The sequence below is a fragment of the Symsagittifera roscoffensis genome, chromosome 5, assembly GCF_963678635.1.
Source record: "Symsagittifera roscoffensis chromosome 5, txSymRosc1.1, whole genome shotgun sequence".
Lineage (NCBI taxonomy): Eukaryota > Metazoa > Xenacoelomorpha > Acoela > Convolutidae > Symsagittifera > Symsagittifera roscoffensis.
This window is the reverse complement of record NC_087066.1, coordinates 18,093,303-18,115,585: the sequence shown is the minus strand read 5'-3', so window position 1 is coordinate 18,115,585 and position 22,283 is coordinate 18,093,303. Positions and strand designations below refer to the sequence as shown.

Below are 22,283 nucleotides of genomic sequence, written 5' to 3'. Positions count from 1 at the left end.
GGAATAGATTATTTCAAAATGAATGACTTAAACAGCCTAACAATTTTAGAAACGAGTGTCTGAACAACCGACTGTCGCACAATAATTAACAATTTTGAAACAGCCAAAAGACAATTGGAAAAGATGCAATGAACGCAAGTAAACGCAAAAAAAAAATCAATTTTCGAATTTCAAAGCAAAAAAACTTATGACCTTAGAGCTCGTTGAGATAATGACCGCACTTGTTTGTTGAAATTAAGTTAATTTGACCAAGTTGGATCAATAAGTAGGTTTTTATTCCACTGGGAAATCTGAAAATTAAGTTCCATTTTGGAAGCTTGAAGTCGATCACGTTTTTTGTGACCTTTACTTGTTTTTTGTTCGATAAGGGCAATGTTTTCAATGGTCGGAACCAAAATACAAAATTAAGCTGAACGAAATACTAGACCTTAATAGGTGTTTTCTGGTTGCGTTCAGGAAACTGAAGTGCCAGTAAAATAGGAGACCAGTAAACCCAAACATAGCTAACAGAGATGTGTAAAAGAGTCAAGGAACCCAAGTAAACAAAAAAATGCTGATTTTTTTTGGAAAAGTATCAATTTTCGAATTTCAAAGAAAAAACATGGCCTTAAAACTTTTTTTCAAATAGCTTGAAAATGCTTGTCTATAACAATTTATGACAAGCATTTTTTGATAAATTTAACCCAATTTGAGGAAACGGTCAAAATATTAATTTTTTTATTTAGCTGGGAAATCTGAAAAGTAAATTTCACTTTCAAAACTAGAAGTCTATCCCGTTTTTCATGACTTTTTCCTATTCGATAGTGGAGTTTGCCTTCCTTTTAACAAATGAATTTAACTGAAATTAAAAAGAAATCATAAGTCAAACCGCAAAAAAGTACATTTGAGCCTTTACAAATCATAAGGCTTTTCCTGAAAAAACTCATCACCTATATAAAAGTCTGAAGTACGTTCATCGACTGTTAAAACGTTCTAGTTAACTATTGTTCTCAACTTTTTGTCCACTAGTAACTTTTGAGAAAAATTCGTTAAAAAAATTGAAATTTCTTCGTTTTGATTAGATAATAAAATCCGTGCTGCTTAAATGCCTGAAATGAATGCTGATTTTAGAGGTTTCTTCGTTCCAACCACTCATAGAATGTAAAGGATTGCGGATTGCGCTTGCGTTTTCTCTCGATTTCAGGTACCTCAAAGAATGGTTGTAGGTATCGAGTGAGGTGCCATAATAAAAACTCTCTCAGTTTTGACTAGGATTCCAAAAAGCAATTTCAAGAAAGTAATCTTAGTATTGAGAAACGCTGATTTGGTTTTTCAGACTGATTTTCACTGAATCAATCTTGGACCCAAACTCTGCTTAAAATAGCTTGCTCTCAATCTGTTTTAGAATGCATTTAACAAAGTTTCATCTCAAGAATTTCGCAGAACATTTTTTATAAAAATACATCAAATTTCAAAAGATAAACAAGGATTACCGGTTATTGTGCAAGTAGCACAGAATTTTCCGACCATAGTCTTCAAAAATTTAAAAGAAAAAAAAGTTTTTTTTTTCAAATTAGTGTAGTTTTTTATGCGTGGTGTGATAAAAGGATCTGACGTAAAACTATTATTTGGCATATTCGGCAATCATAGTTAAATAGACAAACAATAAGAAAAACAACTAGAAAAACAAAAAAGTGTATTGAATTGTGAATTTTGAGGTTTTTGATTTCCAAAACGGCATTAAAAATCTCCACAAATTAGTTTTACTCGAGTAAAATTAAAATTAATTCTAAATAAGCTATTGAAACGCCTTAAAATAAGCATAAATAAGCCTGCTTGCTGGCTTTCGTTGCTCGAAATAAGACGAAAAACAAAAAGTTTCAAATCGGTTTTTCTCAACACTAGAAAGAATTTTTTTATGTGGTTCGAATCACGAAAAAAAGCTTTAATATGATACATCATTCAATCCAGTCCGATGATTATTTGTGGTACCTGTTTTTGCGTGGAAAGCAAAAACGAATACGAAATTCCTCACCATTATCAATAGTCGGAACAAAAAGCATTATTTTTGGGTCTGTTTTTAACTTTAGGTAAAATAATTACCGTGTTTAGTGTATTCTGTGCTACTTGATCAGCAAACGGCTCCTCTCTCTATGCATTTATAGTGTTTTTTTTCGTCTTCGCGTAACTATACTCATACAATGTACGAATGAGTGAAGTTGGTCCGACCCTTAGATACCATTGAATGTTTAATGTTTCTACTCCAAATGTTAGATAGCATTTGGCGCCTAGATAGTTTTGGACGTGTTCGTCAAATTTGACGCTGGCTTGATACAAAAACTGTTTGAAACTTGTGTCATGGAGACAAGTATGGTCAATAAAAGTTCGTTAATCTTATAAAGAGGTAATTTCCAATTACGAGAGAAATAACCGCAGGGCCTGTCTTTTAGTCTATAGCTCATAATCTATTTGCAGTAATTTTACGAGTCGGGAATTGGTTTCAGGCAAATGCGCGAACCATGAATGCAACGAACCTCCTCGGAGCGAGTGGCAATCATACGACATCGTCTCACAACCACTCCTGGACTCCGACAGTAGCGTTCACCGGACACTCTCATTCATTCCCAGGAGCCTCTAACAACCACAACTACCCTTACTCCCACAGTAATCCGCAACCAGGAGTAACTTCTAGTATGGACGTGTCTCTACACGAGGATACGTTGGGCGGAGAGCTGAAAACAGGAGTGGCTCAGATAATAGCATGTGTGTTGTGCAGGGATCCAGTGGCTAATTGTAAACAATTTGTGCCCTGGTTGTTCAGTCCGCCGGGTACAACCCAACAAGGGTGAGCAGCTTCAGTGTCTCTGTCTATCCTAAACAGCGAGTTCTGTGAGGATCTTAACTGCCAAATTATGAATTGAGACTGTTGCCTCCGAAATGATTTTTTTAAAGGAAAAGTCAGTTGTTCAAGCTCAATTTTTCCTTTTCGCGGTTTGACTTTTGATTTCTCTGTAAGTTCAGTTCTTTCCCTTTGTTAAAAGGAAGGCAAATTCCACTATCGAACAGCAAAAGTGTGAAGAGTATGTTTTTGCTCTTTCACATATGTTCTTTCACGACAAGGCATGAATGAAAAATGAAATATTAGAACGCATGAATAAAAAAAGAAATCATTTGCATAGTTTCTCAATTTTCTGGCATCTTTCCCTCAGAAAGAGCAAAAACATACTCTTCAACAGTTAGAACATAGTTGAAGATGGCCTCGGGCAAAACCGCAGCCATTGGGAACTTCGTGCCCTCAGGCTGGGCTCTTTTTCCCTCGGGCATCTTTCAACTATGTTCTAACTACTACAAAGGTCACGAAAAACGTGATCGACTTCTACTTTCAAAAATGGAATTTATTTATCAGGTTTCCCAGCGAAACAAAAATGTTACCTATTGATCCAGTATTCTCACGTTGGGTTAATTTTTTAAAAAAAGTGTCAATTATAAATTATTCTAGAATTTCAAAGAGCTTAAAAGCCATCTATTTTTTTCGTGGGAATTCGAAAGTTGATTTTTCAGAAAGCAAGTCACTTTTTTCCGTTTTTTTAGTTCACTGACTTTTCCAATTGTCTGTTGGCTATGTTTAATTTTTCAAATGTGAAAAGCGCGTTATAAAAAAGCTATGAAGATAAGAAAAAATGAACGTTTTCTAAATTGCCTCGTTTATTTCAGACCAAAAGAGTTCATTGAGTGTGTGGGCTACGTGCGCATGCTCTCATGGCTGCTTCTCGGATCCCTCAACTCGTTCAGACTCACAGCTTCCTTCCCCTCCTCGGCCGCCAACTACCGCAACGCCCAACAGGCGGGACCCATCCCCTCAGTCCTCAAGTCCCTACCCCCTCTGGAGTGCAATGCACACATTGCAGAGTACATTTTAGTGCTGCTGACTGGCTTCATGGAGCATAACAGTGCGAAGTCGAGTATACTGACGATGTCGGCACTGTTCCACGCATTCATTTGTTGTCAGGTGAGACCTTTTTTGAAGAAAGGAGGATGAAGTTTTTATGGAACTTTTTGAATAGCATATGATACCAAAACATTAATCCGAAACGGTTTTTTCTTAGCTACTCATTTTAAACGGCTAGTTAGGTTCATTATTTCGGAATATATAATTGGCTATCTTGCCAATTCGAAGTCGGAACATCATAATGGGCTGATACTTCTGCTTCTCACAATAGAATGAATCATTATTAAAATTAATTACATTCGACATCATAATCCAGTAACTTCAGTTTTATTCATTTATATGAGATTATTTTGATCGCTTTCTGGCGTTTTTCATTTGGTTGGCTATTGCTCATTGTACTTCAACGATGAGATAGTCCAAGTATGCAGTATTATCGTCACTGCACACAGAGAGACATCCCTTCATTCCATTGGCAGAGGATGAGTCACAGGTCATACCACTCCCATCGCCCTCATCCATGGCTCCTAAAATCATTGCGTTGCTTGTCAAACGGTTCATACCGCAGACGTTGTAAAATTGAGATTTGCATTTAAGAAAGCATAAATGTCGCCGTAATGTTTTTATTTCTCGTCATTACAACAATTCAGGATTCCAAGGGATTGATTTGGCGTTTTTTAATAACAGAGTGTTTTTTTTTGTGTTATTTTGAGCTAGGAAGTGTTTTTTGATTCAACTAGAACGAATTAAGGATTAGCGGCAGTTAAGTGAAATGAGTCACAATTCACGTTCTGTTCACATACCGAACCAGTTGAAGTGGTTGCAGTCAGCATTGTCGTAGTTGTACCAATTGGGCAGCCCGTTGTTCCCATTTGTACATGCCTCAGATGGAGCAATGGCTGTGGCGTCATCGGAGGCGGTGAAGTTGTAGCCCTGCTGGAGGGAGAGGCAGTCGAAGTAGTCACCAATGTATGCACCCACAGTGTAAGGGTAGCCAGAGTTCTACAAACGATGATGATTTAATTTCCAGGAGCAGTGTTATTAGCTTTGAAGCTGTCAGAGCTTAATTTATTTTAGGCTGACTGCTATACCTGATCTTGTAGCACGAAGTCCTGGTATGTGACCTGGTACTTGACATTATCCTTGCTGAATTTGACCCGCAGAGTGTCTTTTCCGTTAATGGTCAGCTGGTGCAGGGGTTCCAATCCCACCCAGTAGTCGTTCTTGTGTGTGATTCCATTTCGCATATTACTCCATGACGCGCCTGGAAAAACATAAAACAACTGTGTTTGAGTTATGTTGACTGGTGTGTATTTCGTGAGTTGAAGGTCAGAGTGGTGGAGATTAAAAACCAATTAAAAAGAGTAACTTCCAATCAACAATTTTCCATTGTGTTCAGTCTTTCTATTATGTGGATTGGTCAGTTTTTATAACGTGAGTATCGTCGATTGAGCTGAGATCAATGTGCAAATATCAAATGTTATCTGAAAGTGTTTGGGATGGTTAACGAATTACCTGAGAAGTCGATGTCGCCAAACACTCTCTTCGCCACCAACACCCACCCGGGGTCCTCGCTCGCGTACTTGAAGATCCACTTGGAGTCACTTGGAACCCGCAGTGAGTCTTCGTCATGCAATCTCATGATCTTGTTGTGGACCCCATTGAGCTCATACAGGCCACATCGTCCGCTGAGCTCATCGAAAAAGGCAGCATTGCAGTTGGTGCTGCTGGTCTCGTAGCATCTAATAAAATGAAGGTTTTTCCAAAAAGCATTTTTGTTTAATTTTTTTTCGGTTCAAGAAAAGCAGTTTCAAAATACTCATGAAGTTACGAGAAAATCAGGTAAAAACACTGATTTGAAAACTGAAAAATCATTCAGTGGCAGCTAAAGGTAATTAGATATTTTAGAAAACATGCAAATTTTTCGAGGAAATTTAGTTTTCTAAAAAAAAATCGAAATACTTTATGTGGCACTGGATGATTTTCCGGATTTCAAATCACTGTTCTTTACCTGATTTTTTTAAAAGTGCTTTCCTTGAGCCGATATTAATTTCAAAAGTAAAATTGTCGATTTTTTTAAAAGTGTTTTTGAACGATGATCACTGACCGTATGCGGCATTGAGAGTCCAGTGTGATCCAGTTGGTCTCCACTGGCTCCTCAGCGTGCAAATTGATATCCACATCTGTCATGTAATAATACTCGAATCCAGAAGATGCGACATAAGTTATCAAGTAAATGTGAAACACAAGAAATACCATTTTGCTTAGTTTTGCCATTATGAAATATAGCAGGAATCTAAATGAATAATTGCTGAATAATTTATATAGACTTCGCTGTGTAAATAAATGAAGTTATAGTCTCTATTGCCAGGTAGATGGACATCTGGAAACGCGAGCGCTGTTATTGGGCACCTGCTGAAAGCTCCATTTTTTCTGATCATTTGTGATTTGAATCCATTGAACGACTCGGCGTCTTTCTTCATGGATTGGCAATTTTAGTTTTAGCTTTTATAATTTAAGTGTGCCGCAATTTTTTTAAACTAGAGTAAAGACTAGAGTAAAGACTTGGAAAAGTTTTCAGGAACGGAGTTGTTTTGAAGAAAAAGTAAACCTAAATTTTGAGTTTTAGAATCTTCTCATTGATTATATAGGGTTTTTTGTCGTTAAAACTAGCTCAAAACAGCAAAGCCCCCTGATCAAAAATGTTTTGTTAAAAACATTAAAACCATGGTATATTGATTTGGTCATTAAAATTCAATGAGAAGTACGTTAAATGGACAATCGTTGTTATGTTTGTTTGTGTTTTTGCTTTTGGTGTATTGTTTTTGTGTTTAAGCTGTGGACAGTGTACCTGGAGCAGTTGGGAGGGGCAGATGCTTCTGGGGAGACGACTGTGCTGGAGTTCTGGGGAAAAGTTACGCCCGGAATCCTCCAGCTACTCTCACTCTCCAAATCGGTAATTACAGCATGCGGTTAAATTCTCGGAAATAGTTTCATTAGTGTTAAAGCACGAAGGAAACTTCCGATTTTAGACGAAGTAAATTCTGGTTATTTTTCTGTTTTTATTTAAAGAGGCGATAAACGTCGTAGTGCAGACTCTGGTATAGGTCGTGATGATTTTTTAAGGAAAGGTCTACACAAGCAATGCTTGTGTTATAGTATTATTGTTATAGTATTATAGTATTATTGTTAGACTATTATTGTTCCGACTTTCTTAACGAAAGTAACAGAATATTTGAGCTCGGGGTGGTTTTTTTTCTTCAGACAAATTTTTACTTTTTAACTAGCCATTTTTGACAGGATTTTTTATTATCTTTCAGTAAGTATTGTTGTCCTGAGCTTGGAAAGATATTTCACCCGTGATCATTTTTCGTGGAGTTATGAAATATGGGGGTTTAAAAGTTGCCTTTTTGGCTAAGTTGGGACAATTAACGCGCGATATATTTCGCGCTATTAACGTGTAAGCGGAGATTTAATCCGTCATAGAAATCGTTCCAAATTGGTTGAATGAAGCTCATTTGCCATAATTGATTTGTTACTAGGAGCGAAATTTATCACTTTGTACTTAATATGGCGTGGGGGGATGATAATCACAAAAAATCTCAAATTAAAAAAAAAGTTATTTTGCTTTAATAAATTGAATTTTTTAAAATTTATTACGGCTCCATAGACCTCGGCAGTTGGAATATTTAGGGCTTCGCCTTGATACGAGTTGTCTTGACTCAGTTTTAATTATAATGACCATCGTAATTCCAATTTTAGTCCCATAATTTTACTTCGACAGATGACAGACAAAACACAACTTTTTTTGACATTTGGTCAAAATAACTGACAGATCTAAAATTTAGTTTAAAATTGTCCAGAGTAACTTTCAGATTTGTCTGGAGAGGATAAGCAACAAGCCAGAAACATTTCCTTATTTTCTCCAGAAGTCGGGACAATGAGCTCTGAGCATTTCTGAGACGACAAGGATTGAAAACTTGTACATTGAGATGCAAACAATTGCATTGGCAAGGCGTAAAACAAAATTTTTTGTCACAAATTTCCAAAAAGTGTATAAAAAGTTTTTCTAGTATTTTTGGGTCGCTGGTAGTCAAATTGATCGACCTAATAAAAAAAGGCCCAAAAAAATTCAAAATTTTTCGAAAAACGCCCCCACTAGTATTTTTCTGAGCGCGCCACTGATCACTTGTTCAAGGCTTACAATTTCCAACGTTCTTGGCACCTAAACACTTAATCTTATAAGCCTGAAAATAGCTCATTGAAAAGGAGAATGATGACAATTAGTTGTTTACTGACCAAAAAATTTTTGCAACTAATCGAATGAACTTTCCGGGGGCTATTCTCATGCTCGAAGGACCGAATGTGCAAAAAAATCGTGTGCGAAAAACCGAAAACATAATTAGACGAAAGTCACTTTAAAAAAAAGCAATTGTCATATTCAATTTAAATGAATTAAATGAAACAATTTCTTGCTTCATTCGTTACAAAACCCTTAAAATATAAAATTTTTCCCAATTTTGCGGCTGTTAAGGACAATTTGATTTTTTTTGCATATTTTTGCCGTTTTTATAATCGGCCAATATCAATACTCAAGTCCCTGGAAATATTTACTTTCTTTCCAAATTTCATATTGCTGAAATCTGATTGGCTGCTTTTTATTTTCGCGCATTCGGTCCTTCGCGCATGAGGGATTCCACCGAACTTTTCGACCCATTGCCAATTGACAGTGATGCTCTTTTCGTTCATAACTTTCGAAAAAATGAAAAGAGGAAATTTATTTTATTTTCTTCGTTTCAATACATTTAATTTTTTCATGTTATTGCTGCTCCATAAACTGTTCTATAAATTGAAGCATGTTAGTTGGTAATTTTTTTTTTCAAATTGACTGGTACTGCTAATGCGTCAAAATTGGCGTGCGTCACTTAAGAAGTTCTGAAGATTCAAAATTTTACTCATTCAGTTTTTCCCAGTAGCGTTATCGGTCATATTTTGCTTGTGTTTGCGAAGTGCAACTTCGTCTCTGTGTAAAATATGTTCAGACTCGAGTTAACTTGTTCGCATTTTGACATGATTTGTTTTCAAGTTCATTACATTTCTTTCTTAAAAGGAAGGCAAACTCCACTATCGAACAGCAAAAGTGTAAATGTCACGAACAACGTGATTGACTTTCTAGTTTCGGAACGTGGACTTTAATCTTCAGATTTCCCAGCGAAATAAAAAGCTTACCTATTGATCCGGTTTTCTCATATTGGGTTAATTTCATCAAGAAAAAGTGTCAATCATAAAATGTTTTAGAAATTCTAAAAGCTTTAATGCCATCTTGGATTTCTTGGAAATAAGAAAGTTGAGATTTTTTCGAAAAGCAAGTCAGTATTTTTTTGTTTTCTTGCGTTTGTTGAGTTTTTGGCTATGTTCTCTAAAACGCTGAAATCCCCCCCCCCCGAAAACTAACTTGTTTTTGAAGTTTGACAATTGATTTCTTGTTAGGTTCATTTCAAGTTCATTCACTGAAAGGAAGGCAAATTACGCTCTCCAATTGCGAAAGCATATATGGCGCAAAAAGTTAATGACGTATAGTTTCAAATGTGATTGGTATATGGTAATTTCATATTTCCAGCTTATCGATTTTCAACGAATTAAAGAAAATAGCCCAGTGGTGATGCAGTAATCTCAAATTGGCTTAGTTTCTTTGTTAAAGTGTCATACTTAAAAGATTCTCTTAGTTGAATTTATCATAGATTCATTGAACGAAATGAAGACACCTGTATAGGTCGTGTTGATTTTTTCAGGAAAATGATTTTTTTTATTCCACAGGTAATTTCCACTGGTATGGTAAAAACTCAATATTTGCGGCAAACTTTTAATTATTTGCATCAAACAATGCATAAAAATTCAATCATTGTTCCTGAAAAAATCAACACGACCTATACAGGTGTCTTCATTTCGTTCATTGACTCTATGATAAATTCAACTACGAGAATCTTTTAAGAATGACACTTTAATGAAGAAACTAAGCCAATTTGAGAACACTGCATCACCACTGGGCTATTTTCTCTAATTCGTTGGAAATCTATAAGCTGGAAATATGAAATTACCATATACCAATCACATTTGAAACTATACGTCATTAATTTTTTGTGCCATATACGCTTTCGCAATTGGAAAGCGTAATTTGACTTCTTTTCAGTGAATGAACTTGAAATGAACCTAACAAGAATTCATAGTCACTTTCCAACTGTCGGTTTGCTGTGTTTTTTGATGTTTGTATAATGTTTCAATTGAGTTTTTATGCTTTGTTTAATCATTTGTACAAATGATTAAAAGTTTGTCGCAAATATTGAGTTTTTGCCATCCCAGCGGAAATTACCTGCGGAATAAAAAAATATCATTGTTCCAGTGTTCTCAATTTGGGCTAATTTTATGAAAAAATGTTATAATCATACATACAAATTTAAAATTTTTCTTTTATCTGAAATTTCATCAGAGTCGATGAGCGTATTTTAGACTCTCACATAGGTCGCGAAGATTTTTTTAAAAGAAGAAATTAAAAGAGCTTTAAGAGCATCTATTGTTTTCTTTGAAATTCGAAAGTTGAGACTTTTTCAAAAAACAGGTCAATATTTTCTTGCGTTTACTTGCGTTCATTGACTCTTTTCCATTTCTGTTGGCTATATTTGATTATCCACTCATTTCAGTACTCGGAGACAGTGGTGTTGCATTTTCTCTCCCTCCTTGAGGCCTTGCAGGAGTGTAACTCTACAGTGCTGGCCAAACTACTACCTATGTGGAAAACCCTGTTCATGTACTCCCCCGACAAGATGTCCAGCACTACCCAGCTCAGACTGCAGAACTGCGAGAACGCCGCTCCACCATGTGTTAAAAAGGTATCTATATAATAAATGCAGAAAGTTCGATTGGACCAATTAAAAAAAAAATTCATGTAACTATCTATACATAAACAAGCATGTTTACACTAGCAAGCCTGCTCGCGAAGTGAATTAATACGAACCTTTTTTTTCGAATTAAATGAACCTTGCTTTCATTTATGCTTTCCAATTTGTTACATGCAAAATTGTGTCTTTTTGTATTTGATGCTACTTTTGCTGCATCGAATTGGCAATTTATTAGCATATGTAGCTGCGTTATTGGAGGACAGTTTAAGAGAATAATGAGCGTCCGAGGCTGAGTGGTTACAGCGTGAGACTCAAAATTGTGAGCAGATCGAATCCGACACGTAGCTTTTGCTACTTCGTGGCTTATTTCTTTTTTTTATTTCAATTGATAGCTGCTTTTTTGTGTGCACGCAAGTGTTTGCGGAGCACAGTTTCGCCTCTATTTCAATTTTAAGCGGTTCACGAATCACTTAATTATTGGAAGCTCGATATGACTATAATTTCAAATAGGCATTTGTTTTTGGAATTCGTAAAAACATTCTAATCCTTTTTTTGGGTTATTGCGTTTCCAGTTAACAACCAATTCTTTTGGAATTTTCTATTTTGATGTAATTTTTTAAATATTTTTTTTTGCGGACTGTTATGAAGTGTTATGAATCTCATTTTTTGAAAATCTTTATCAGTGAAAAGTTCTAATGCTATTTGAAAGTTGTTATTGTGCTTTTGTTTCAGGGAGACACTAAACAGAACAACCACGTGATTGCCAGGTGGCTCAACCGACTCCAGTTTAAGATCAGCCAAGTGGAGTTGCAGACATCCAATGTGTCCACTACATTTCTCACCATATAAAACCATGACTAAATCTGGAACAGATAACTGGAACGAAAGTTTACTGCTGAATTCAGTTTTCACTAGCAAAAACTATTGTTTAAATATAAACTCAAGAGATAAAACGGAGCTGAAAAAAATATATATAGCAAAGAAACAGAAGTCCATTTTAAATTCTTTTCAGTTGTTTGGTCATAGTAACCTGCAGTTCAGAATAAGCTTTTCAAATTACTTACCAAGTTGTCTAATTTCTAACTATTTAAAAAAGCAGTTGTGCAATTTTTGTCAATCGATACAATATATAGATAGCAGTGCAGAAAGAAATTGTTTTGTAAATAAAATTTAGCTAAATAATGGCCAAATGTCAATAATTAAATGGTGCAATATGCTTGAATGTTATTTTGATGGTAAATTAGTTTTGTCTACACTGGGCCACATTGAAAAGGCATCATCAAGATTTTTGCTAAGTCTTTCCTCTCAAAAGGAAAGAAAAACATGAAGAAACTGTAAAATCTTACAGACTAACGCGTTCAAGGGCAAATTTGATCACATTTCAGCAACAGTTTCCCATTTCAGTCTACCTTGCAAGTAAATTCGAGTTTCCTTGCTAGGTTGCCAGCAAATGTTGTCTGAAATTAACCCGGAAAAATCAGTTTTGATCTAACGAAGGTATTTTTATGGCTTATTTTTCAGTTTTATTTTCTTTGTTAACCTTAAAAAGTCAACGATTTACCGAACTGTGTTTAAATCAAGGTGCCACTTTTAGTTCCAAAAAATAAATTCGATAAAACATTTTCCATTTTTTGCGTTATTTTTGACCAAAATTTTTTGAGAAATTTTTTTTCTAGCTTATTTTCCAGGCAGGTTGACAAATTTTGGTATCTATCACAGCAAGCACATGATTTTTGCACAATTTCAAATCATTCACTTTAAAACATTTTTTGTCTCATTAAAAAATTGCTGCTGCGTTTGCAATGTCGCCCAGTATGTATTGGAAATTCGTAGCATGCAAATTACAAATTCTATCGTTTGTATTAATACCGTTCTGCGCATGCGATGCCCAAAAATCTGATTAATAAGAGAAGTCAAATTTTTTTTTGCTGAGCAGCTTATGCGGAGAGAGGCTTTCCAAAGTTAATTTGGTGGACAAAATTACAGTGCCTTATTTCAAGGAATATTTTAGGCAATACAATACTTTCCTAGAAATTTAGCTCTGAAAGTCTTTATTTCTAACTTGAAGCCCTTTTCAGTGTAATCCGCGTCCGAAAATGTCTGTTTTCACCATATTTAATACGTTTTCTTTGGAAGAACCCTTTTTATAATAAGCGGAGTAGAAACATTTGATCATGCGATGGAATATTTTTAACCAGATAATCGCATTGTTGAGTGCGATAGCTTTCCTCAGCTGTTGTTTCTTACACTGCCCAGCATTAGAAATTTTTCGCACTCGAATAAACACTGGCATTGGAAAGACACTGGTAATTTCTGACCCGGAATAAACTGGTAAGTGCTTTAAATCAAGAATTCAGACATTCAGAGAGGGGAAATTGAAGTGCAGATCATTTGCTATCGGTCGATGTAAAATTTTTTTGGTAAAAGTGATTATTGTCTATAATGGTTCTTAAAATAAGGCATTTTAGTGAGTAAAAATGTAAATTTGCGTTAATTTTGTCAACTAGTTTTGGATGCGAGAGCAAGAGTCTTGTTATCTGGAACTAGACTTTTTTTTACCGTAAATATACGAGCAAAAAAAAATTACGCAACCAAACAATTTTTAAAACTCGAATCAATTCCTTATAAAACCTTGTCATCATAAAATTGTTTCAATCCTTGCGTGAAAACAAAACGTTCGAACTGCATTTTTGCCTGACCCATGAACTGAAACAGAAAAACTGAAATCTGCCACAGTCAGCGCCCTACACCGAAGAAAAATTGTAGATTTCGATCCGAAAAAAAAACAGTAAGTAGTGAAAACTTTCTTTTCTTTCTTTGAGGCATTGAACTTCACATCAACAAAATGTTTCAACAAGAGCTTCGAAAAAAGAGCATGTTTTAGTTATTGTCTAAGTTTTTGAGACTTTATTTGAACTTTAATTGATAAAAACTAGGTATATCATTATATAGGAGCAAAAACTTACATAGTAGTCAATTTATCTTGTCTTTTCAAAAACAATGTCTCTTTTTTGTTTTTAATTTGTTTAGTTGCGTTACTTTTTTCTCCAGTATAACTTTTTACGAGAAATCCCACCTGCTTTAATTTTGAACCGTAAAAAATTCCAGGTTCTTTCTCTTTTGGCCTGGAAGTAACGTCTGGGGTTCAGGTCCCGGCAAAGTCTTGTTTTCTTCAGCATGTAGGAAATTGAAAAAAAAACTTTTTTCATTAAAAATTGAAATGTATGACTTTCTTTTGTCTGCTCAAATTTTGTCGGCTTAGGTGCCAAATCACAGATTTTTATGCGATGTAAGCAATTCATTGTTGTTTCAGGAAGCTTTAATTACTATCGTGCGTTCGAGCATAGTGTGTTAGTACGAACCTTTTTTGTTTATTAAACTAATTTGCAAAAAGTGCTGATTTGTGGTGGCCATTTTGCTGTAATCAGACTCAGTAGCCTTGCAATTTTTGTAGTATCTGCTCTTCGCTTTGTTTGAGGCTAGTGAGAAAAATGTTAAGCGTTCGTGGCTGAATGGTTAGTGCCTAAAACTCAAAACCACTAGGGCGCAGGAGCGAATCCGACACGGGCACAGGAGTAAAACCTTCTTTCTACTTTTTTATTTCTCTTGCTTGAACTGCTTTTTTGTCAATTTCTCAATAGTGTTTGCGAAGAGCAGCTTCGGTTTGGTGTAAAAAATTCAAATGGCTTGCTTGACATGTTTTTTTTTAGAATTTTATTTAAGAGTCAACGAAGGTAGTTCAGACTCTTATGTAGGTCGCGATAATTTTTGCTTCGTTTGTTCTTCATGAAAAGTTAAAATTTGTTCCGGCTCAAATTTGCTTTTCTTTGCGGTTTGACTTTGTTTTTTTTCAATTCATTTCAAAAAGCATGATGTTTTAAAGTTCAAGAACTCTTCCATTGTTCTTCCTGCTTTTTCATAGCGATGAAAGTTAGGAAAAAATTAGAACAAAATTTACATGTTTCAATCATTTTTCTGTTTTATTTTTGTCTGCTTACACGCTATGTAAAAAACAATGTAGTAATTATTTAAATCTGATAATGTGAAACAAGAACAAATTGCTTGCCAAAAATTTAAAAACGGAATAAATTCTTTTGACGTTCACGTTTTGATATTGGAAAATAATTTGCGTGGTAATAATAATTATTCCGACTTTCTTAACGGAAGTAACGGAATATTTGTGCTCGGGGTCGGTTTTTTTTTCTTCAGACAAATTTCGACTTTTTAACTATCGATTTTTGACAATTTTTTTTTCATTTGAAAGCTATTGTTGTCTTGAGCTTAAATTTAAAAAGATATTTCACCTATGACCGTTTTTCGTAGAGAAATCGTTCCAAATTGGTTGAAAGAAAATTATTTGCCATAATTGATTTGTTACAAGGAGCGAAATCTATTTTTTTGTACTTTATATGGCGTGAGGGGGATGAGTTTTGTTTAAAAAACTTTATATTAAAAAAATCATTTTATTTTATTATATTTATTTTTTTTTGTTATTTCTGCTCCATAAACCTCAAAAGGCGGTCGGAACATTCAGGGCTTAGCACTGATACGAGCAGTCTTGTTTCATTTAAGATCTCAATTAAAAGCTAAAAGCAGTATTCTAATGCTTAGATATTTACGCTTACTGAAATTATTTCCTCCAAAAATTATACTTATTCGATTGAAACAAAATTTAGCAAACTAGGTGGTATAACTTTAAATCTTTGACAATGAAACCTAGATGCCAGTTGATCGAATGTGATAATGCAGCAGTGATATTCTCATTGTCTGGAGTGGTATTCAGTTTATGTTGAAGCCAAAAAAAGCTGATATTCTTTCATGTTTTTCACAAAAAAAAGATAGTAAAGCTCATTTGGCTAAAAAACGATGTGAGATAAGTTTCACAAAAAATAAGGATTATGGAGGGGTTAAGAGAGACGCAAAGACAAAATTAACAAATTTTTCCGAAAAAACGGCGTCCATTTGAAGAAATTGAAAACATCAGTTTTCTAAAGTCAACAAAAACAATTGAGCAAAGTTATCAATTTGTACTTAATATCGCGTGTGTGGGATGTTTTTACAAAACATCTCATTTTTTTTATTTTAATTTTACTTTATTACATTTAATTTTTTCATGTTAATACTGCTATATACCTTAAAAGGCAGTCGGAACATTCAAGGCTTTGCCCCGATTCGAGCAGTCTTGTTTCGACTTTCGTAATGAAAGCAACTGAATATTGGTGCTCGGGTGGTTTTTTATCTATCAGACAAATTTCGATTTTTTAACTAGCTTCTTTTGACGGAATTTTCTTAATATCATTCAAAAGATCATCTGTCTTGAGCTAAGTTTTGAAAAGTTATTTTACCTGTTATCATTTTTGTAGAGTAAAGGGGTTTAAAGATTGCTATTTTGGCCAATTTGGGACAACTAATGCGCGATGCATTTTGCGCTATTAACGCGTAAGCGGAGATTTAATCCGTCTTAAAAGTTGTTCCAAGTTGGTTGAAGGAAGCTTTTTTGCCTTAATTGATTTGTTACTAGGAGCGAAATCTATTTTATACTTATACTTATACGCCATACTTATACGCCATAAATCTTATACTTAATATGCCGTGTGGGGGGATGATTTTCGCTAAAAAATGTTTAATTTAAGAAAAAATTTTTTTTACTCTATTACATTTACTAAGTTATTTCTGCTCCATAGACTTTGGCAGTCGGAATACTCAGGGCTTCGCCTTGTTACGAGTTGTCTTGTCTCAGCTTGATTTATAATGACCTACGTGGTCTCAATTTTAGTCCCACAATTTTATTTCTACAGATTACAGATAAAATATTACTTAAAATTGACATTTAGTCAAAATAACTGACAGATCTAAAAACTTCCGTTAAAATTGTCTAGGATGAGACGACAAGCAAATCGGTATACAGCATATTTCAGCTATTTTGGACAATTTCACTTGAAAACTGGGACATTGCGATACAAACAATTGCATTGGCAAGGCGTAAAACGTATTTTTTGTCAAAATTTTCGAAAAAGTGCCTAAAAACGCCTTTTTTGGCCTTTTTTTGAAAAATGTGATCGAAAATCAAATTGATCGACTTAATAAAGAAGGTCCGCAAAATTTTCAATTTATTGTTTTTTGACCAAAAAATAATCGCAACTAATCGAATGAAAAATAGAAAAAGAGTAAATAGAAAAAGTTATTAAAATCTTAGGTTAATGTAACGAAGAAATTTTGGGATGATAACCAGAGTCTTGATTCGCTCGATAAGGTGCAAAATACGGAAGAAACGGCAATTCAGAACGCATTTGGCTTCCTATATAAGAATTTTATGTAAAAAAAAATTGAAAAAAAAAAACGGTCGAAAACCAAGTCTGGGGCTAAATTAGATGAATTTGCTGGGTTCAGGTCGGCGTCATCTTAATTTGCAGCATTTATTTTAATATTGGTCCAATTTTCAAATAAAAAGATTTCTTTGTTTCGCGTGATTAATCCTTTGGCAATTTTAAAAATTGGTTTCCGGTTTTGGAAGAACGGATTAAAGATTTGTGCTTGGTGTGATTTTTAATATTTAGTTTAAAGTTAATAATCCCTGAGAAAAAATCCATACCTTTAGGATGTGCACAGTTCCTGATAGCTGTCACTAAACTCTGGACCATTTCAAGTTTGAACGTCGTTTCCCTTTCTAATTACAATCGAAAAGATTTTCGGCTAATTTTACCTAAATTACAAATTAGGTAATAACCGCCATAATTTACAAAACTTTGATTAAGCTTTGTCAAATAAGGTTTTGTCACAAAAGATGATCTGCCCTTGAATTAAAAACTAAAATCTGAACTAAAATCTAGAATCAGAACTAAAATCTAGAAACTCTCGGACCGGATTGGTTGTAATTGAATAAGCCCCCGAAGTTTCAAACTTGCATTAATTCATCGAAACACGTCCTATAGACCGCAACAGTAGTCTGGATGATATTTGCACTGAATTTTAAGTATATACTTAAAAAGCAGTTGGAGGGGATAAGCGACAACTTTGCTCCAGCAATTTATTTGGCTCGTTTTTGGTGCTCTTATCAAGTAAGTTTTTTCCATGTTTTGAAAAAAATTACGAAGTACATAATGCAGCTCTTTGCACCCAATAGCAAGATCTGACCGAGGTTCAAACCAAAGAATTATGGCTATTGATGATTCGATAGGATCATCGCACTTTTTTCAAGTTATTTTATTGATTTCATATGAACAAAAACTCCTGGAAAAACTTTAGTTGGCAAGCTACAAGTACTAGAGGAGAGTTGATTAGCCCAAATCAAAACTTACAGATAGATCGTTTTAAAATTTTAATTGCTAAGGGCCCCCCATAGTAAGAAACAGAATATTTTTGAACAAACTTCACAAATATACAATTTTGGCTCAATATTTTTGAAACATTTTTTTTCTCAAAAAACTGAAGCATTTTTGGAAATCTAGAAAAAATGTTTTTAGCTACGCTACATTCCCTTTTCAGTGACTCTTTAACTTTCGCTCCTTCTCAACCTCATCGCGAAATGCCTCGTAAAAATAGTAAATTATAGCTCTGAAACCCCTCGTAGCCTAGAAAAAGAACGAGAGCTTCTCTGGTCCTAGCGCTAATTCATTGATGTTACATCACTGATTTAGTGCCGGACAAATCAAGGGTTAATACATCTGTTTCTTTGATAATAAATTGATCAGATATCCAGAATGAAAAGTGCCGATCAACAAAGATAAAAGGTATTCGAAGTCAACAAATAGTATTGGGACTGAATTACCTACATCATGAATCATACAAACATGTCCTCTTATATACTTTAACAGTCTTGAACAATCAATTTTTTGCAACTTTCGAAAAAGTGACTGTCAGTATTTATTTCTTTCTTTTTTAACTGATTATCTTTTTTTAACAAACCATTTTTGTGTACCATTTTAAATTTATTGACGTCTTGAGCTCACATGTTTACAAAATTTAAACCTGTGATCAACTTTGCCAATTTTCAAACATAAAAACAAGGTTTGAAATTGGTTACTTGTGGTAAAATAATGACAGAGAACGCGCGATATATATTTCGTACAATTAACGCGCAATCTAACTTGGGATTTTAACGACGATTATATTTTGCGAGCAATAAACGAACAAGCGGCGCTTCAATTTTGCTCAAAATGTGTTGCAATTCGAATGAGGTAAGGTATTTGGTTTTTTTAGTAGTTGGGGAGCATGTTGAAATATATAAAACAGAGGTGGGTCAAATTTTCAAAATAAACAAATCATGTTTTTGAAAAATGTTACATCAAATTACATTGATACTCGCAAAGAAAAAATTGTTTTCGGCGAGGGTAATTTTTGGGGTCAACGATTTTTGAATTTGATTTTTCGCAATTAGAAAAAACAGAAGAAGCTCTCAAACAGGTTACCCAATAAGTCATCGGACTTGAGAACTTTTTTCAACTTACTTTCCTAGCTTCAGTTCCAGCGAGAAAATCCTCGGACCCCAACGGAGCGAGAACAGGCGAGAGCTTAACGGTCGGTCGCGTAAGCTCTCCGGTGCGTGTCGTCACGATTGCGTCAATACCACAATTAGTGATCAGTGATTGTCGATAACCGAGGCGTTCCGACATCAGTCGAGTCATGGTTTTTTGCTTTTCGTTTACAACAAGTAACACGCAGTTGTAGCATTTTCTGGTTTTTATTTGCTCAGTGTTCTATTTTAAATCCTTTTAGTTGCTTTCACGTTTCCCATTTTGCGTGATAAATTATCTACTTTCGTGTAACCCAATTGCGAGCAGTATGCCACTTTGCAGTAATGCGCTGTGTGATTTTTCCGACAAGACTCGCGAATTTATTGGAAATTTTAGATGCTTTGAGAACATTAAAAAACTTTAAAATTCTTTTTGCGAGTTCTCGGATACTTTTGAGATTCTGTAAAAACAATTTATTCATGAGATTTTTTACTGCCTGTATCAGTAACGTTTTACAAATTTGTATATTTTCTCATCTTACGCCGCACAAGTAAGGACAATAATTGAAGACTTTCCACTTGAGTTTTTTTAATGATGTGGTCGAAATATTCTGTGCTACTTGCGACTAGCCTTGTTTAATCTTATTTTATAGCATAGTTTTCTTTTCTTTGTCAAGACTTTTTGAGTCTTTGGGTCATAAATTACAAAGTTTTTTTTCTTAAGGTTACAGCCATAGCTCCGTAGAATCGTGAAAATTTTCAACTCGTGGTTCTTCATGCAACTCAAGGTACCGGCAAAATTTTGTAGTGTCTTTTTTTTGTTTTGGAAATGATTTCTTTCAAAACACTCATCCTAGAACATCTGTTTTTTGAAAATTTATAACTTCAGTTAGCTTAAGCTGACAATATACAAGAGCATCTATTCTGTTTTTTTTACTTATCAGATTTTCTCGATGCTCAGTATCAGGTAATGGTTTGAAGTGATTGAAGTTATGCCTACTTATTGAGTTGTTCACTGCGTCATGTCAAGTAACTGTATCTATACGTGCTCCTAAGTTATGGCTGAATTGAAACAGAACAGTTTTTCTAGAGTTAACGGAGTTAGGGTTTAGACTGAGACCGTGGATAGCGATAACCGAGTGCGAAACTCGTTTTTTAGAAGTGAGCGATTGCGTATGTATGACCAAGCAGTACGTGGGCCAAGCAGCTGGCACGAACTATGAGCATTATCTGAATTTTTCTCTGCAAAAATGAACTTGGAGGGTAAAAATCGAGCAAATCGCGAACTGAGTTTCCGCTACAGCAAGAAGCTAACCTGCTTAAATTTGAATCACGTTTGAATTTCTCTCAATTAAAAAAGTACTCCGAAAATTTTTACCAAGAAATTTCTAATTTGACAATTTTTTAGCTTCCTTTTGAAACTACACGGTTTAATGGTGTTTTTGAATTTCCCAAAATTTTTTATCCAAGTCAAAAATTTCAGACCAAAATGCTCGGTTTGGCCAGTTGCTCGGTTTTTTCGCGTTCAGCAAGTAATTTTTGACTTTTCTGCGAGTTTTTATTTTTTTTGCAAAAAATTCAAAAATATTTAGTTTTTATTGGTCTTGCTATGTTTTGGCCGAGTCTCGCTAAAACACGGTGGCGAATGGTAAATGGGTAAACGTCAGTAATTACGACTGGGATTATGGGCAAAAGTTCAAAGGCTTTTGGAGTTTTCAGGGGCTTTCGATCAAAATTATTAATCGAATTAGGGTTAACGTTGTGAAAAGTGTCAAAAAACAAACATCGTGTAGATTTTTTTCACATCAATTGAAACTTAATATTAAAAAGATAGCTCATCATTTTTACGAATAGTTCAGATTCAGAGTTTTGGGTAAGTGCAGTTGCCCATGAATAATTCAAAAGGGGTAGGTGCAGTCGCCCAGAAAATTTCTTAAAGGTTAGGAACAGCTGCCCGGGAAAACTTTAAAACGGGTAGGTGCAGGTGCTCCGGAAAACTTCAAAACGTGTAGGTGCAGTTGCCGAGAAAACTTCAAAACGGGTAGGTGCAGTTGCCCAGAAAAGTTCAAAATGGGTACGAGCAGGAGCACAGAAAAACATCAAAACGGGTAGTCTTTTTTTGGGTATTGTCTTCGACTGTGTTTGCTGTCAAGATCACTAATTTGATGGACGGCGGACCTGCGTTCTGAGCAGATCAGGTCCTCAGTTCGGTACCCTCTGTAGTAATTTTAATTCAGTTTCAGTGTTTTTTGATAAAAGAAATTTGCAATCTCAACAATTTCAATTTTTTCAATTACTGCCAGTTTTTTTAGTTTTTGTTTGGTCTCACTACACTCTGGCTGGGGTGGTCAATTTCCCCTAAAACACACTATTAACTGGGTAAACGTTAATAAGTACAATTTGTCCTATAAGATGTTTTTGGGTTTTTGGGAATTTTTGATCAAAAGTTTTTTTTTAACGAATTAGGGTTTACGTTGTGAAGTAGGTCAAAATACAAACAACTTATAGGGATCTTATCACATCAGAGGTAACTTGATATTAAAAAACTAGCAAATCATCTGGTGGTGAAGGGGGTTTTAGTCAGATAAACTATTTACATAGAAAATTCAGCCCAGCAACACTTCAAAACGGTTGGTCTTCTTTCGGGTATTATCTTCGACTGTGTTCGCTATCAAGGTCACTAATTTGATGGGTGGCGGAACAAAATTCTTAGTTGATTCGTTCCTGAGGTCGGGAACACTACAAAATCAATTTAATTCAGAATCAAAGTTTTTTGATAGAAGAAATTGGCGACGTTAACAATATCAATCTCTCGGTAGAATCAAAATTTTTCTGCAAGTTGACTGTAATCGGCTCTATAAAATTCTAAAATAAAACTGTTTTAGTTGTTTGTTCGATTTTGTTTTCCACGCCGAAACAGGTACTACAAATAGGAATCCGAATGGGTTCAGTGATTCATCATATTGAAGCCCTTTCAGTCGTGATTCGAACAATTTTTGAAATTTCTGAA

The 22,283-nt window shown here is 34.8% G+C and overlaps 2 protein-coding genes across 2 annotated transcripts in view; one reads left to right on the top strand and one right to left on the bottom strand.

Moving 5' to 3' along the window:
- Window positions 1–12,182, top strand: part of LOC134845476 (protein unc-79 homolog) — a 117,003-nt gene extending 104,821 nt beyond the window's left edge. Inside the window, exons 29-33 of the mRNA XM_063862370.1 lie at window positions 2,484–2,824; window positions 3,694–3,988; window positions 6,762–6,881; window positions 10,624–10,812; window positions 11,554–12,182. Of these exons, the coding sequence (XP_063718440.1) occupies window positions 2,484–2,824; window positions 3,694–3,988; window positions 6,762–6,881; window positions 10,624–10,812; window positions 11,554–11,670 (1,062 nt within the window). The 3' untranslated portion in view covers window positions 11,671–12,182. The remainder of the gene's footprint in view (window positions 1–2,483; window positions 2,825–3,693; window positions 3,989–6,761; window positions 6,882–10,623; window positions 10,813–11,553) is intronic.
- Window positions 4,231–6,283, bottom strand: LOC134845478 (protein scabrous-like). Its single transcript, XM_063862373.1, has 5 exons — window positions 6,033–6,283; window positions 5,441–5,667; window positions 5,017–5,189; window positions 4,729–4,927; window positions 4,231–4,452 (listed from the first exon to the last, which is right to left on the bottom strand). The coding sequence occupies exons 1-5, from the start codon at window positions 6,200–6,202 to the stop codon at window positions 4,319–4,321; spliced, it is 903 nt and encodes a 300-aa protein (XP_063718443.1). The 5' UTR covers window positions 6,203–6,283; the 3' UTR covers window positions 4,231–4,318.
- Window positions 12,183–22,283: the final 10,101 nt, after the last annotated feature.

Excerpts from the sequence above, each read along its gene's own strand:
- LOC134845478 (XM_063862373.1), bottom strand. The coding sequence starts at position 6,202 with ATGGCAAAACTAAGCAAAATGGTATTTCTTGTGTTTCACATTTACTTG. Across the intron at positions 5,190-5,440 it reads TGGCGACATCGACTTCTCAG|GCGCGTCATGGAGTAATATG; the intron begins GTAATTCGTTAA and ends ATGTTTTTCCAG. Across the intron at positions 4,453-4,728 it reads CAACCACTTCAACTGGTTCG|GAGCCATGGATGAGGGCGAT; the intron begins GTATGTGAACAG and ends CAATGATTTTAG.